Source organism: Centruroides sculpturatus, unplaced genomic scaffold, assembly GCF_000671375.1.
Source record: "Centruroides sculpturatus isolate CEXI.00-Female unplaced genomic scaffold, Cexi_2.0 scaffold1958, whole genome shotgun sequence".
In the NCBI taxonomy this organism is placed as follows: Eukaryota; Metazoa; Arthropoda; class Arachnida; order Scorpiones; family Buthidae; genus Centruroides; species Centruroides sculpturatus.
The window spans coordinates 83,804-95,972 of NW_019386324.1; the positions used below are offsets into that span (position 1 = coordinate 83,804).

Below are 12,169 nucleotides of genomic sequence, written 5' to 3' on the forward strand. Positions count from 1 at the left end.
TTATTTTATTTATGAAATGACCATCTGCCTATGTACAATAGGGCAACAGCTATACTCTACTCTTCCACCTAGAAACCGGTTCCTCAAATTTACAACAAATATTTTTAACCTCTCCACAGCTTATAATATCTTAAAATTTGTAATAACTTTTTAATGACAATAGTAATTAAAGTTTTAATTTACCTCCATTAAAAATGCATTTGAAATTATTCAACATTTTTAAAAATAAAATATTATCTTTAATTCACATTTTAATTAGCTGTATCAATCATTTCATAAATAAAATAAAATTATTTATGATTTATTGATAATATTTTTAGATCATTAACTTTATTTAAAAGTTGTTATAATTTTTAAAACAATTAAAAAAGTTAGCCAAGGCTAGGATCAAACCTAGATCGCCCGTTTCAAGCGAGTTTGTTACAGAATCAGCCATTTTGCTGCACTGCCATAGTATAAAATTGACCAGTATATGAGCTGCAATTAAAACTTTAGAGCCCTTTTTCTCAAAATCTTCTGGCTAGTGCACTTTACAATTCTTCTGGGTGGACAACCTTGAGGTATACTACTATCCTGCAAAGTCTCATCCCGAAATGAATTTCTGAGACTGTAATGTCCCCTTGTAAGTATAAGAAACTTGTTTTTAGGGGCATTGCCACTGAGAAAGAAAAATACATCAGTCATGCATGTTACTGAACATGAAAAAAACACACTAGCTCTAAAGAAGCAGTGTTCATTCAGTACAATACAGATTACACATAGCTTAACTGAATTATATTGCATGGTTGATCTCCCAAGATGTAGTAACATGCATGGCTGCACTTCCCTTTGCCTCAATTTCTAGCCAAGCTCCTAGAGGTTCACCACCTGTCCAAACAAATTCTGATTCTCAAAATACTAGCATGCCAGATTATCATCTTACAATTCCTGATTATCTGCTGCTTTTCAGGGAGTGCTGGATTACTGGATATTCTGGATTATTAGGAGAAAGATTAAGAACTTCTACTGTATTTGTAAAAATAAGCATTTTATTTATTAACTTTCAACAAATTTAAATATATATAAAAATGTTTTAATATAAAACAGAAAATTCAAATGGCTATTCTACAAATAGCAAATAATAACAAAGACAATTCTTTTTATCATAAGAACTAAAAGTAAATTCAAATATTTATTTATGATGGTAAAAGAATATCTGTAAGGGTAAAATTTACTTAATTGGGTTGCAATTTGAAAAAACTGTAGACCTATAAATTTCCACTGTCATCCATCTGTTGTCTGTCTTTCCTCAATATTGAGAATGGCATTAGATAAATGAAATTCAAGACCGGATATGGAAAAGCTTAGAGGCAGACGGCCTGATTAACTATATACAAATCTCTGATGAAAATCAGAAATCATGTTATTTCAATTTAAAAATTTTCTCTTGAAAGCAGTTAAATAGATAACCAGCACACTCCATTGCTAATGGAAAAGTATGATTTACCGGGACGAGACATTACTAATTTGAGGTGGAGAATATAAATTTTAAATAAATTAATTAAAAATATGATTAAAAATTGCAGCCTGGCATTGTGATGATGTCACAATAAATAATTTCTCATTCACAATTATGTACATTAACAATGTACATTAACAAATTCTATGATATAAATACAGTAGAGTCCCAAAAACTTGGCACTTGATAACTTGGCAGTTTGGATAACTCGGCCACACCCTGGCAGGGCGAAAAAACACTGCATGCAGACCCGTTCAGAGTTCCACATTCCTTTGTCTCGCATCACACTCCTACTCCTCCACCATGTGTCTGGCGTTGGCGTGTGCTCAGCCATTCAGTCTACCTGCAGCCTTTGCCAGGGTTAGTCGATTTCTTAACTCTGTTGCATAACTCGATATGAGTGACTGTGTGTACTGTATTGTTCAGAGCTGTTTCAAAATTTGTGGATGCTGGACAGTAATCAAATTCAAAATCACAAGTTCACAGTTCATAAAAAGTTTATAACAACAAATAAAACTTACATAAACCTACGATGTTCACAAGAGCAACAAATTACAATGTTTAAGATATTTACAAAGTAGGTTTCACACACAAAAAATAAATTAGAGTCCAAATAGTTCGTTAATCCTGAACAGGTCCATCGAAAAGACACCTTGCGACGTATTTCTGAGATGTAGTTAGATGTATAATTCTTCCAGCGTTTGTCAAAGAAATAGCAAGACAAAAATAACCTCCTTCAATAAGTTCGTTTGATCAACAACTCTCAGTTCCCTTAACCAAACTTAGGCGAACTTAACTCTCCTGCCTAAACTCAATCTTTTTATATGGATTGAAGATAGCACTGATTGACCAATCAGCGCTTCGTAGTCCTATTGAAGGTCTGTGCAATCGTCCAATGATCAATGGCATATCAGCAATTCTGTTTTCAAAACTAATGGTCGTTTCTCGATCAGAGTTTCTACGGTGACAACCTTTGCTTGTTTGAAAAAGAGGAAAAGCACAGGAACCGTACATCCAGATGATTCAATCCCAACAACAGTACTCTGCGATTGCATCTTCTGTTAAAAGAAAACAAGTGAACTTGTCTATGTATGGAGCAAAAGTTGTGGGCATTAAAGAGACTGGATAAGGGAGAAAGTATCATTGCAGTGGCTAAGGACTTGGGAGTTGGCAAAAGTACGATTGGAGACTGGAAGAAGAAGCAGATGGAAATTGAGTCGTGGTGTGTTAACAGAATATGTACAGAAACATTGAAAGAAAGGAAAAGTATGAAGGAAAGTGATTTTAATGAGCTAAGTGAAGCACTTTACATTTGGTTTCGCCAAACAAGAGAGAAGGGCATGCCAATTAGTGGGTCAATCTTGCAAGAGAAAGCCTTGAAATTTTATGAAGAATTTAAAAACGACAATGATCCTAAATTTGTCACAAGCACTGGCTGGCTTGATCGCTGGAAGAAACGCTATGGAGTTTGGCAGCTTAGTATTTGTGGGGAAAAACTATCTGGGGACACGGAAGGTATGTCTCAGTTTAAGGAAAACTTTCAAAAATTTATCGAAGCTGAAGGTTTGACTGGAGAGCAATTGTACAATTGTGATGAAACAGGGTTAAATTATAAACTGTTACCAGCGAAAAGCCTTGCTTTCAAGGAAGAACAGTCAGCCCCAGGTTTTGAAAGGAGCAAGGAGAGGGTAACAATCCTAGCATGCAGTAATGCAACAGGTGAACACAAATTAAAGCTTGATCTCATAGGAAAATCAAAGAAACCATGTGTGTTTAAGCACATTGAAATGGATAAATTTTCAGTTTGGTACCAAAACCAGTCACATGCCTGAATGAGCTGTGCAATTTTCAAACAATGGTTCCATGAAGTATTTGTTCCATTTATTGAGCAGTTTTTAAAATCTAAAAACCTGCCAAGGAAGGCTATTCTGATTTTGGACAACGCGTCTTTGCACCCAGACATCGAAGAGTTAAAAAATGGGGACATATGAGCAATGTTTTTACCATCCAATCACAGCGTTATGTCAGCCAATGGACCAAAAAGTTTTGGTTAGTCTCAAGAGAAGATATAGGCACAAGCTGTTATCCTCTCTTCTTTCTGCAAACAATGATGGTCAAGGTCTTATCCAGAACTTAAAGAAAACAAACCTATTGAATGTTGTAGGCTGGGTGGCAGACACCTGGAATGAGTTAGAGTCATTAACACTAGTTCGTTCCTGGCGAAAACTCCTTGATCATGAGGGAAATGAGTTTGTTGAACATGATGATGCAGAAAATGTAAACTTACTCGACCTCCTGAAAAGAGTTCCTGGATGTGCAGAAGTTGATGAATATGACATTGAACAGTGATTCCAGAATGATACCGAGCAAGACATCATGTCCGATGCAGAAATTACTGCTGCTGTCACAATTAATGAAAAAATGCCGGAAAATGATGAAGACATTGGTGTCGAGGACTCCACCATACAAGCTTCTAAAATATCACACAGTGAGGGACTAAAGGCTGTCGAAACTGCCCTTCAGTATTTGAACAACAAAGTGCGTCGGTAATGGATTTACTGTTCCTTCATCGTCTTCGTGATGAAGCAGCAAAATGCAGAGTGCAGTGCGGAAGACAACAGGACATTACGCATTTCTTTAAAAAAAATAGCCAGTTTTTGCAAAATCAGCTAGTTAATTTTCATTGTAGACAGTTTTTTGCCTCAGAGTATTTTTCTGAGGTCTGTCTTATCAGGTAAATTACTGTACACTGGGTATTCATTAATTTTCATTTTCATGTAGTAAAGGTTCTATGCCTTCATAAAGTATGTACTGTATTTTTCCTTTGTTTAAGAGTATTTGGGCAGTTTATTCTCTGTTGTATTCTCAAGCAAACAATATATACAAGTACAATACAGTATTTTCTCAGGAAACACTCATACTTATTCTTTTTTAACCCCATTCCCAATAACCCAGCATTTTCACAAACTCGGCCACCCTTCAGTCCACATTAGGCTGAGTTTTCGGGACTCTACTGTACATGGGTTAACATTACAGTTAAAAATTATGTTTAATTAATAACATTTTTCTAAGTTATTAACATTTACTTTGAAGAGAATTTTAAAATATTATTCAAAATTATTTTCTTAGAAAAATGTAATAAAAAACTAACAATATAGACAAAAGATAACATAATTACAATTTGTACAAGTCAAATAAGAAAAATGATTTAACTGAAAAATTCTTAATATGTTATAGAAGTTTTATATAAATTGCATAAAAGTATTTCCTTATATAATAAAACTTTTATATTAATATGAATTAAATTTTTATTTGTCAATTTCCCTATACATATATAGGATTGTTGTATTATATCCACTCAGCAGTGAGGGACAGATATATCTGTCCAGGGCGATCGTGTGGCAGTGGTGAGGGACGGATATTCACTAAATTCTTTTGGGGTATTGCCAAAAACTACCGCAAAAAAAATTCATATAAAAAATGAATTATGTAACAATAAAAATACTTTTCTTTACTAGACATAACTGTTTACTAAATCTTTTTCTGAAATGGTAATGAGAAAAAACATGTGGAAAAATACTTTAAAAATTTCCCATGTTTATTTTCCACTACTTTGGGATAGCACCATACCTGACTATCCCAATACTGAAAGGGTATATATGCTATGTTATATAATTTTATTACTACTTTGTTTTAACATTATTTCCATACTTCTATTATTTCATATTAATAAAGAAGGCAAAGTTTGCATATACTGTATATGATTTGTTTTTTACTGCAAGTTTGATATATGATATGTGATACTCGTATATATGCATCACATATAATATATATCACAGTTAAAATATTAATTAAACAAATAAACTATTAACTAAGACAGTTTCCAGAAAATTTTAAAACAATAACACACACAAAACTTCAACCATTCTTCCGAAATAGGCAAAGATATTATTTTTTTATTTAAATAAAAGGTTAATAAATAAATAAATCGAAAGATAAAAGTTGTGTTATTTTAATACAACTTTTATCTTTATTTATTTCAGTCTATCATTAAATATTTATTACAACAATAAAGAAGTATGGTTTTTGTATTTTTAATTATACTTGAATTTGTTGACTGCTTAATTTGGGTATCATTGCAGATTAGCTTGAGCATAAGATATCATTCATAAATAAAACTGATCTGCTGGATCTAATATAATAGAACCAGTAATTTGAAACTGAAGAAAATGAACTAATAAATAGTAACAATACAAATTTTAAACACAAATTCTTATAAATCAGAAAACTTATTTCTTTATTTTTTAATAAATATGAAAAATATAAATATGACTTTGCAAAGATAAAACTTTGCATTTTGTCCTCCCTTTTCACTGTTCACACCATCAGCAGTCCTTAAAAAATTCACAAAGTTTCAGAGATAACCTGATGCTTGTGGCATTAACACCAGGGGACACTTTACCTGTTTTACATGTTTTTGCAAAGGCAGTAGCCTCAAAAGAAAGGTCGTCTCCAAAACTTTGTGAATTTTTTAAGGACTGCTGATGATGTGAACAGCGAAAAAAAAAGGACAAAATGCAAAGTTTTATCTTTGTAAAGTCGTATTTATATTTTTTATAATTATTAAATGTGAATAATGCCAGCCATGTACTTGTATTCATTTTTTATTTATTTCTTTATGATAATGATAAGTATATAACAGAAAATATGTTAAATTTGAATTTAAAATTGCTTTCTTTATAACAGATAAAAAATCCATATAGTCAAAAGTAAAATATCTGTATAGTTATAATACAAGGTGTGACAATTAAATTCCAGGACTGGGGTAATAAAAGGACACAAAGAACATATAATGAAAAACCCTTCTAATATGTTTCAAAGTAATCTCCCTGGAGGGCAATGCACTTCTAGCAATGCTTGTATAAGTTCTTGAAACACTCGGCAAAGTCACTTCCGTTGACAGCTCTCAATTCCTTGGTCACATTGCGCTGTATGTCCTCCAGGTCACCGAATCTTCGTCCCTTCAATGTGATTTTGATTTTCGGAAACAAAAAATAGTCGCAAGGCAACAAATCTGGTGAGTATGGAGGGTGGTTCAACTCCACAATGCCACATTTGGCCAAAAACTCCTTGACAACAGTTGCAATGTGCGGGCAGGCATTGTCGTGCAGCAGTACCCAGCTTCCTCTTGCTGCAAACTGAAGCCTAACCCGAAGAGTTGCCTCCAGATTGATACCAGTTGTCTCCACTATCATCCGAATAGACATTCGACGGTCATATCACAGCAAGTCTGATTTTTTTCAATGTTTTCTAATGTTGGAACTGATTGAGGTTGGCCAGCGCAAGCATCGTCCTCAAGGTCTTCCTGACCATCCCTGAAACATGCAATCTGCTCGAAAACATGAGAGAAGGATAGGGCATCATTCCCATAAACTTGCTTGATGACGGTATACGTCTCTGTTGCACTTTTACCCAACTTGTAACAAAACTTAATGTTCGCTTTTTGTTCCATGACAAAAACGTGACAATACTTTCTCACAGCAATATGTGAATAGAGTACAGAAAAAGAATAAGTTACGAGACACGAACAAATCTTTGCAGACAAGTAGCCAGATGGTTGAACTATTATGACAAGCTTAGACAAGTTTCTGAAAACTGACACTGCAGCGCTACATGACCAGTCCTGGAAATAAATTGTCACACCTTGTATAAACTTTATAGATGAAATCTACAGAGAAAATTTATATTATAACCAGGCCACTACAATTTTTCATTATCATATATCAAAGCCAACTCACTTCAATAAATTATGCTTCATTAAGTTAAAATTTATACAATCTGAATTTTACTTCTAATTCTTTGCTAATTAGCTGATATTTAAAACACTCCTATTTTATATTTCAGTAATCATTGTTTGTTAAAATGTCAAAATATTTTTGATTGGGGAAAATACTATGTACTGTACTTTTTTACCATTTTTTAATGTATTTTATATTATTTTTTTACTTATTTCAGTTAATTTATTTACCTCAATGGTTTCCTCTCAATACAAACTTTCTGAAGAACATCTTTTAAAAATTTAGCTGGACTTTCTTGAGCAACATGCTGTACACGAAGACGTATTTTTATATATTCTATAAAGCGTTTCAAAAAGGCTATAAAATGTTCTGCCGTACGTATGTTGCCAGGGACAGCATCTGCAGAAAACATCACCACTTATTAAATTATATTTAATGTAATAAGATTTATTTTAATAAAAATATTTATTTAAAGTTCATTTCTAACAAATTTCATTTACATACTTACCCTGTAAAACTTCATCTGGTAAAACTAAAAGAAAAATCATTTGCTATTAATAAAATCATTATGTAGCTAATTCAAGATTTTTCACTCTTTATTAAATTAAATAGTGAAGCATGAATAATCTATGATAATAAATTTAACATATAATTTATTATACAAATTCAAATTAGTAAAAATTAAAATAACTAAAGTAAACTTATTATTGAAATTTATGTTTCTAAACTATCTTAATTATTAGTATTATATTTATTTTTAATTTGTAAATTTATGATATTATCTGATCTTATAATATGGAAATACTGTAGAATGCTTTCTTTAAAGAAATCTCTAGAAATTATTTAAATATCATTTCTTAAAATATTTCTTTTCATTTATATTTCACTATTTTAAACACATCTAATTTATTACAAAATAATTTCTGAGTATTCTGACTCCATGTTACTTCAGAAGTAAAAAGACAAATGCTACAAATTTTAGGAGTCAAGGCTTTATTGGGAATAATGTTTTTTGGGACCACTCTGTCCCATCTTCAGTCCCAAAGAACATTTTTTCCAGTAATGCTTTGACTCTTAAAATTTGCAGCATTTGTCTTATAACAAAATATATAGCATATTTACTATCTAAGCTTGGTTTCAAATTTAAAATAAAGTATTTCAAATGAATAGAATAAGCACTAATTATTACTAATAATGCAAAACTTCCTTACTTAATCTACTTGTGGGATGTAATCATTTAAAATTACATGATATGGTGAATATAGCAAGATCATTATTTCATCATATATTTATTGTTATTGCTTTCATATCAACTTGATCAACAAATAATGTACAATATATCAACCGTAAAATAAAACTATATATCCAAGCAATTTTAAGAGTAACATTAAATTTTATCTAGAATCAGTGACATATTTAAGACAGAAAATGAAATACTGTATAGCTCTCTTCATCATTTGTTTATCTACATGGTGTCCCAGATTTATGTAACACCTTTGAAATACATTTAAAATATGAACAAATAAAAGTAGAAAAACCAAATCATATATAGATCAGTTTAATGTCATTAACTTATTATCCTACAAAGGTTTCTGCATTCCAATGCATTGCTGGAAGTGTCCAGAAATGTGAGGCTCTGGACAGGTCTGAACCTCACTGAAATTTGTGTTAAAATCATTTATTTTTAAGGACAAAATTATCTTTTTTTGAGAAAAAAATAGAAATTAGAAATAGCTTTTCTTTATGAAAACAACACAAACTTTTAAACAATAGAACAATGGAAAAACTAAGATTGACTATCTCTGGATGGGAATTGAATTAAACTTCAATTTTGACCTCTCCCACACCCCCGAAAGGTTTCAAATTGTCACCAGGTGACGAGGAGAGAACAAATGGAAAGTGGAATTGGAGGAAAACGGATAAAACCTTAGAATTCAAGGACGTGACGGCTTCTTCTCCTGCAAGTTCCAAGTGGCAGATCTATTGTTGTATATGTGTCTCATACCCATCTTCATCTCCCAAACTCAGATTGACATCTTTCCATCAACGGAAGTTGAGCGCATCATCCAGGAGTCATCAAGACATCGATGGAATTGGTCATTTGTGAACCAGGGATACTCCTTCAAAATGGGACTATCTTGGAAAGGAGAGGAAGACCCAGAGGCCGCTGCTGATGTATTAATAGAAGTTCCAAGATCGTGGAAATATTGTAAGTTTCTTTCATGTCAAATAAACAGTTTCTTGTAACCATAGAGTCTGTCTCAGTGCCAATCGCCAACATACGACCCTTCACGACCATTCAACCCTCTTGACATTTTTGCACTTTGTCATCAACCTTACAGAAACAGGATATATTGCTTTTCCAAACATATAGGAATAAGTGTACATTCCCCACTGATCATAGCTTTCAAGGTCTCCACATTCCATGGCTTGTGCTTGTAAACCTGTTCCTTTAAATAATCCCAAAGATGATCAAATACAGGCTACAGGGGGCCATTTGATGTTTCCTCACCTTCTATTCAGCTTCCCAAGGAATACCATTCCAGCCATTGCCTGGTGGATACTATAAAGTGGGACTATCCTACATAAAGTGAATGGCATTGAAGTCTGAATTTTCTAGTTTTGATTCCTTGGTTCAGTCAAGTCTTGGTTTTATGTTTCTTATTTGAGGTCCATCTTTTATTTATAGATTGGAGAAGACTCAAATTCAGATTCATTAGATTGATTTTACATTTTAATCATTTAATGCTGAACCTGTTTTGAGATCTTTAGTAGACCACTGTTGGCTATAGGCTTAGCTGTGGTTATTTTTTGTTATTGGCTTAAGATTTTAGAGTTACCAGAATCAAATCTCAGGAGGTTGGTTTATAATAAATTAAAATTAATAAACACTTATTCTTTGGTCATAATTTGGCCTTCCTTGGTTGAGCATTTATTGTCTAATTTGTAATTTTCAATTGCTTATTATACTCAGTTTCCTGATAAAGGCTTTTTTAGCTGTTCTTCAGTCTTTAAAAGATAAATAATTGGCTCAAGATAGTTTCTATATAAAGCAGACGTACAGTTTCTTGGAAACTTCTGTATCCTCCATAAGGACACCTCAATGCTTGCAGTTGTCAAATTTAAATTATAAGACAAACCCTGATAATACAGTTGTGTCTTAATTAATTCATCTTTTTTTTTTAAAATAGTTACAGAATTGTGTGAACTGTGGGGGTAGAGCTCCAAGCTTGACCCCACTTCTTTGTCAGGGATGGTCTATGTGGTAACTGAGTAGGAGGGTGATAAGGTCGTGATAAGGCGAGGTCATGATAAGGTGTCAGTCGTACTTAAGGATGACACACACTTTTATATAAGAATAAATATTTAATTGACTATAAAGTTATACCAAACGAGTACAAATCAAAGGCTACAAAAAAAAAAAAAAGGAATAATCCAAAAATACTTCTAAGTTGCAACAAGGATAGACAGTCGTTGATAAGTTGTCAAAATTCTGGACTTCTATAGGTCCCAATATCCTCTAAGTTAAACTAACCAAAATCTAGTCTATAACCAAGAGAGAGAGAATTAGAGTTCTCTAAAAAATTATCTCTTTAGCTGCGGCGATCAAGTTCTGAGAAGTCTTTATGTTCAGAGCATGGAGCAGGTGTCCAAATGGGCTCTAACCTGGTGTCTTCCCTTTGGTGATCACCCGAGGTATGGGTGCGATCTCTTTTTATACATGTCTTGAAGGGGGACTATCGAGGGAAGTTCTGATGCAATTCCATGTAAGTTCGATGTGCCCGGGGGTTGTTTATACTAATTGTCAGAAATCAAAACATTTCTGTAGTTTTATTACTTCTTCTATCCGGTATTGTCACCTTTTCTACCTCATAAATTTGATAACAGCTGTCAAACCAACTGAATTAATTGCTGGAGTTTGTCTTGCAACCTTAGTAATAATTGTTCATTTGGTGGGTCATCTGATCGGTTTTATCATTGTTAAAATCAGACGAAATAGGAAGTGTGTAGGTGGGTTTGGTTTGGACTCCACGGGTAGGTGACCTTTTTGGTTACCCTCTATTGTATAACAATTTTAGGTTTTTGTTAATTGGCTAGTTATTTTGTAAAATTTTAAAGAAGGTGGAAATGAATCATCTCCGGTTGCAAGGGGAGAACTTTATCCATTGTCCGAAATGTCTTTGAAAGTTTAGAAGGTCACTTCTCGATGCGACGCAGAAAGTTGAGGGGTCAAAAGGTCTAATTTCACCCTTCTGAAAACAGGAAACTGGAGGAAGAAGGGAAATAATGATGAGGGGGAAAAAATATTGAAGCTTTAAAATTCACAAAAGAGCTTAAATCTTCACAGAATTAATATAACAGCTTACTCCAATTAACTTTTCTATAACTTTTTTGAAAATGTTAACAATTATCTGATTTTATCTTGTGAATTTACTGAACATTTAAATATTTTTTTTGTCAACTGACTTTAAAATTACTTCTTAATATGATGATAATTTAAGTTCTGAACTTTATTTAAACTTTGTAAATATTTTGTTATTCATTAAATATCTTAAAATAGTTTTACTAATTTCAGGCTATACATAATTGTATCTAGATAATAAGAAATATCATATTGTAAATAACGTTTGTTGTTAAAAAAATGTATACTTGCTTATTGGAGAATAAATTCAATAAAAATAAAAACCATTCAAGTATCCAGCATAACTCTTTAATAAAATAAAAACGTTTTCAAACACATTAAGCGTTCATCATCAGTTATTTCTCTAATTTGAAACGGGAAGTTTGAAAAATTATGCAAATGAATTTCAAATAAACGGTTATGTAAAAAATTAAAAGGTAACATGTCATAAATGAAAGTGATACATACAAA

At 32.5% G+C, this 12,169-nt stretch overlaps 1 protein-coding gene across 1 annotated transcript in view; it reads right to left on the reverse strand.

The window, feature by feature from the left end:
• The window catches only part of LOC111614555 (TFIIH basal transcription factor complex helicase XPD subunit-like), a 47,643-nt gene extending 39,715 nt beyond the window's left edge, over nt 1-7,928 (reverse strand). Inside the window, exons 1-2 of the mRNA XM_023355926.1 lie at nt 7,805-7,928; nt 7,527-7,695 (exon numbers count right to left, since the gene is read on the reverse strand). Coding sequence (XP_023211694.1) covers nt 7,527-7,695; nt 7,805-7,844 — 209 coding nt within the window. The 5' untranslated portion in view covers nt 7,845-7,928. The remainder of the gene's footprint in view (nt 1-7,526; nt 7,696-7,804) is intronic.
• Between the last annotated feature and the right edge of the window lie 4,241 nt (nt 7,929-12,169).